This window comes from Phanerochaete carnosa (genome assembly GCF_000300595.1).
Source record: "Phanerochaete carnosa HHB-10118-sp unplaced genomic scaffold PHACAscaffold_740, whole genome shotgun sequence".
NCBI classification, from domain to species: domain Eukaryota; kingdom Fungi; phylum Basidiomycota; class Agaricomycetes; order Polyporales; family Phanerochaetaceae; genus Phanerochaete; species Phanerochaete carnosa.
The window spans coordinates 1-2,591 of NW_006768367.1; the positions used below are offsets into that span (position 1 = coordinate 1).

The 2,591-nt window shown below is 50.6% G+C and overlaps 1 protein-coding gene across 1 annotated transcript; it reads left to right on the forward strand.

The window, feature by feature from the left end:
• Positions 1–486: 486 nt before the first annotated feature.
• PHACADRAFT_214864 (uncharacterized protein) lies at positions 487–2,360 on the forward strand. Its single transcript, XM_007403086.1, has 5 exons — positions 487–1,592; positions 1,650–1,758; positions 1,818–1,841; positions 1,895–2,083; positions 2,142–2,360. The coding sequence occupies exons 1-5, from the start codon at positions 1,397–1,399 to the stop codon at positions 2,284–2,286; spliced, it is 663 nt and encodes a 220-aa protein (XP_007403148.1). The 5' UTR covers positions 487–1,396; the 3' UTR covers positions 2,287–2,360.
• Positions 2,361–2,591: the final 231 nt, after the last annotated feature.

Genomic DNA, 2,591 nt, shown 5'->3' on the forward strand with positions numbered 1-2,591 from the left:
GAGCCACGAGCGTTCCAAGATCGAGAACTGCGGCGCGCACCACCTCGTTGAGAACATGGAGAAGATCATGTGCGAGCCCGTCGAGCAGGACGGCCAGCTCATGCTCAAGTTCTCGATCTTCGCGTAAAACCGCATCGTTCTCTTTCCTTTTGCTTGTTTTCTCTTGCATCGTCGTCTTTCCGTATGCTTTCCTCTCGCTGTCGCACTCATCTAATTACGCACTTGTTTTCATTCCATATTTTCTCTTCCTATTTGCATTAGTAGTTGTACACTAATTCTCTTTCCGACTCCCTCATGTGTACTAGGACATTTCTTTCAATCGATATCACCTGCACTCGAAAGCTTTTTCGTGATTGGGTGCGAGGACAACATGGTTCACTCGTCCGTGTGATGCATGGCCCCTAGACTTCGTGGCGCAGAGGGAGGTAAGTGGAGAGAACTGGGGTGAGTTGTCAACGCGGTGCCCGCCTCGTCAGTGCTAACAGTATTAGAGCTCGATAGTACTTACGGGTTACTTCGTTACGCAGCTATATAGCATCGATGGCCCGATCATCGCCGCCACATGATGTGGCATGTGCCCTCTTACCTGAGGGTTCCATCTGGTACACAGTCAACTTGAAGGAGAAGCGTGGTGTTGGCATATAGCTCCTTGCAAATAAGATAAGTTGGGTCATATGTTTTTTCTCTCGGGGTTTAAAGTGCTACCTACATAGGGTAATGTGCACCAAGCCGAGTTATATCGCCGAGGAACAAGATGCATGAAAAACTCTTGCAAGGTTCGAGTTCCGTGACCTGATCTGGAAGGGCGCATCAAACCTTGCCAACCCGCCGGCGCCTTGGCAGATCTGCTAAATGACCCTTCATCCACTCACCCTGTAGGACTACGAGAGTCGAGGGGCTTGAACAGTACAAGGGGCGATCCAAACTTGATCGCAATTGCCGGGCCGCAGCTCTTACTAATTCACTGCCAAAAATCAGTCAAGGTTACACAGGGTTACACCGATGGCATGTGCCATGGCGTCATTGTCGAAGCTATCTTCCACGCTACGCTGAGTGAATTTGCCTTGCTTAGGAATAGCGAACATTCGTAGCCGTGGTATAGGCTCGTCTTTACATCATATCCCTCGCTGAAAAGGACGCAAGACGCCATTGCCCGCCCATGGTCTCCATGGAGCGCAACAACCGGACCTGACCTGACCGGCGAGTCTATGTGATATATGCGGGTGAAGGTTCAGCTAGCGGGAGGGAGTTGTATATCATACTCATGGTCCTGTGATACGTCTGGCCTTCGTCGAATTCCGGCCATTCGCGGTATCCGTCAACTCTCACCGATAGCGCAGTGTCATTGGTGTACTTAAGTCATCCCTAACTTGCGCCCAGTCACTGCAAGCCATCTATGGCCATGTCCATCTTCTCAACGCCGATGCTGCTGGCTGCCTTCGAGATCCTCCTTCTCCTGCTGTATTTCAGCCGGCGACGAGTCAAATATCGTCTCCCACCCGGCCCCAAAGGGCTACCGATTCTCGGCAACGTCTTCAACGCACCGAAATCATTCGAGTGGCTGGCATATCAGGACTGGAGTCGTCAATATGGTATCCCCTTCACGCCGCATTCGGTATGATATCTATGCTAATCTGGGTTCCTTGCAGATTCGGACGTCGTACATTTCGAGATCCTTGGGACCCACTACGTTGTCCTGAACTCCGCAAAGGCTACAGTTGACCTTTTCGAGAAACGATCGAACATATACTCTGATAAGTGAGTGTCAGAATGTTTGCCCACATCGTGTGCACGAAATTGATGGCTCATGGCTACAGGATCGATTCGCCGATGGTTAAGCTGTGAGTGCTACAGTTTTGTCCTCAATCGCTGCGTTCACGGTCTGTCTCCTTAGGACGGGATGGAACAGGAGTTTCGCTCTGATGGGATATGGCGACTACTGGAGGGCGCACCGCAGGCTCTCCCACCAATATTTTCGGCCTGCCGCCGTCTCTAAGTATTATCCTTCGTCGGCCAAGTCAGTGCATGAGATGATACTTGCACTACGTGATACACCAGGCCGGTTCATGGAACACATTCGCCAGTAAGTACTTATGTTTTTCGCTTCCGAGTGGGCCTTTCACTTTCACTATGCCGACTAGTATGGCAGGATCCAACATCTTGAGGATCGTGTACGGCATAGAAGTAAAACCTGAAGATGACCCTCTCATTCCAATCGTAGAAGAGAGCGTCCAGGTGTTTTCAAAAATCACTGTCGCAGGGGCATATCTTGGTAATGTCACTTGATCCTCATAAGACGTTCTGCATGATTCACTTTATCGCAGCTGATTCTCTTCCCATACGTGAGTCCACTATCTCGTAGGCCTCGGGCAAGCCTAATATGCGTGTTTCAGTTCAACATATTCCCGCGTGGTTTCCGGGAGCTCAATTCAAACGTGATGCTGCGAAGTGGAGGCCGGTTGTCGATGCGATGTACCTGCAACCCCACATGGAAGTGAAAGCTTCGTTTGTAAGCACGGCAAGTCGTCCTGGCACCTCACGCTCTGATGCTTGCCTTGTCTTAGAATAACGGTGATGCCAGGCCGTGCTTG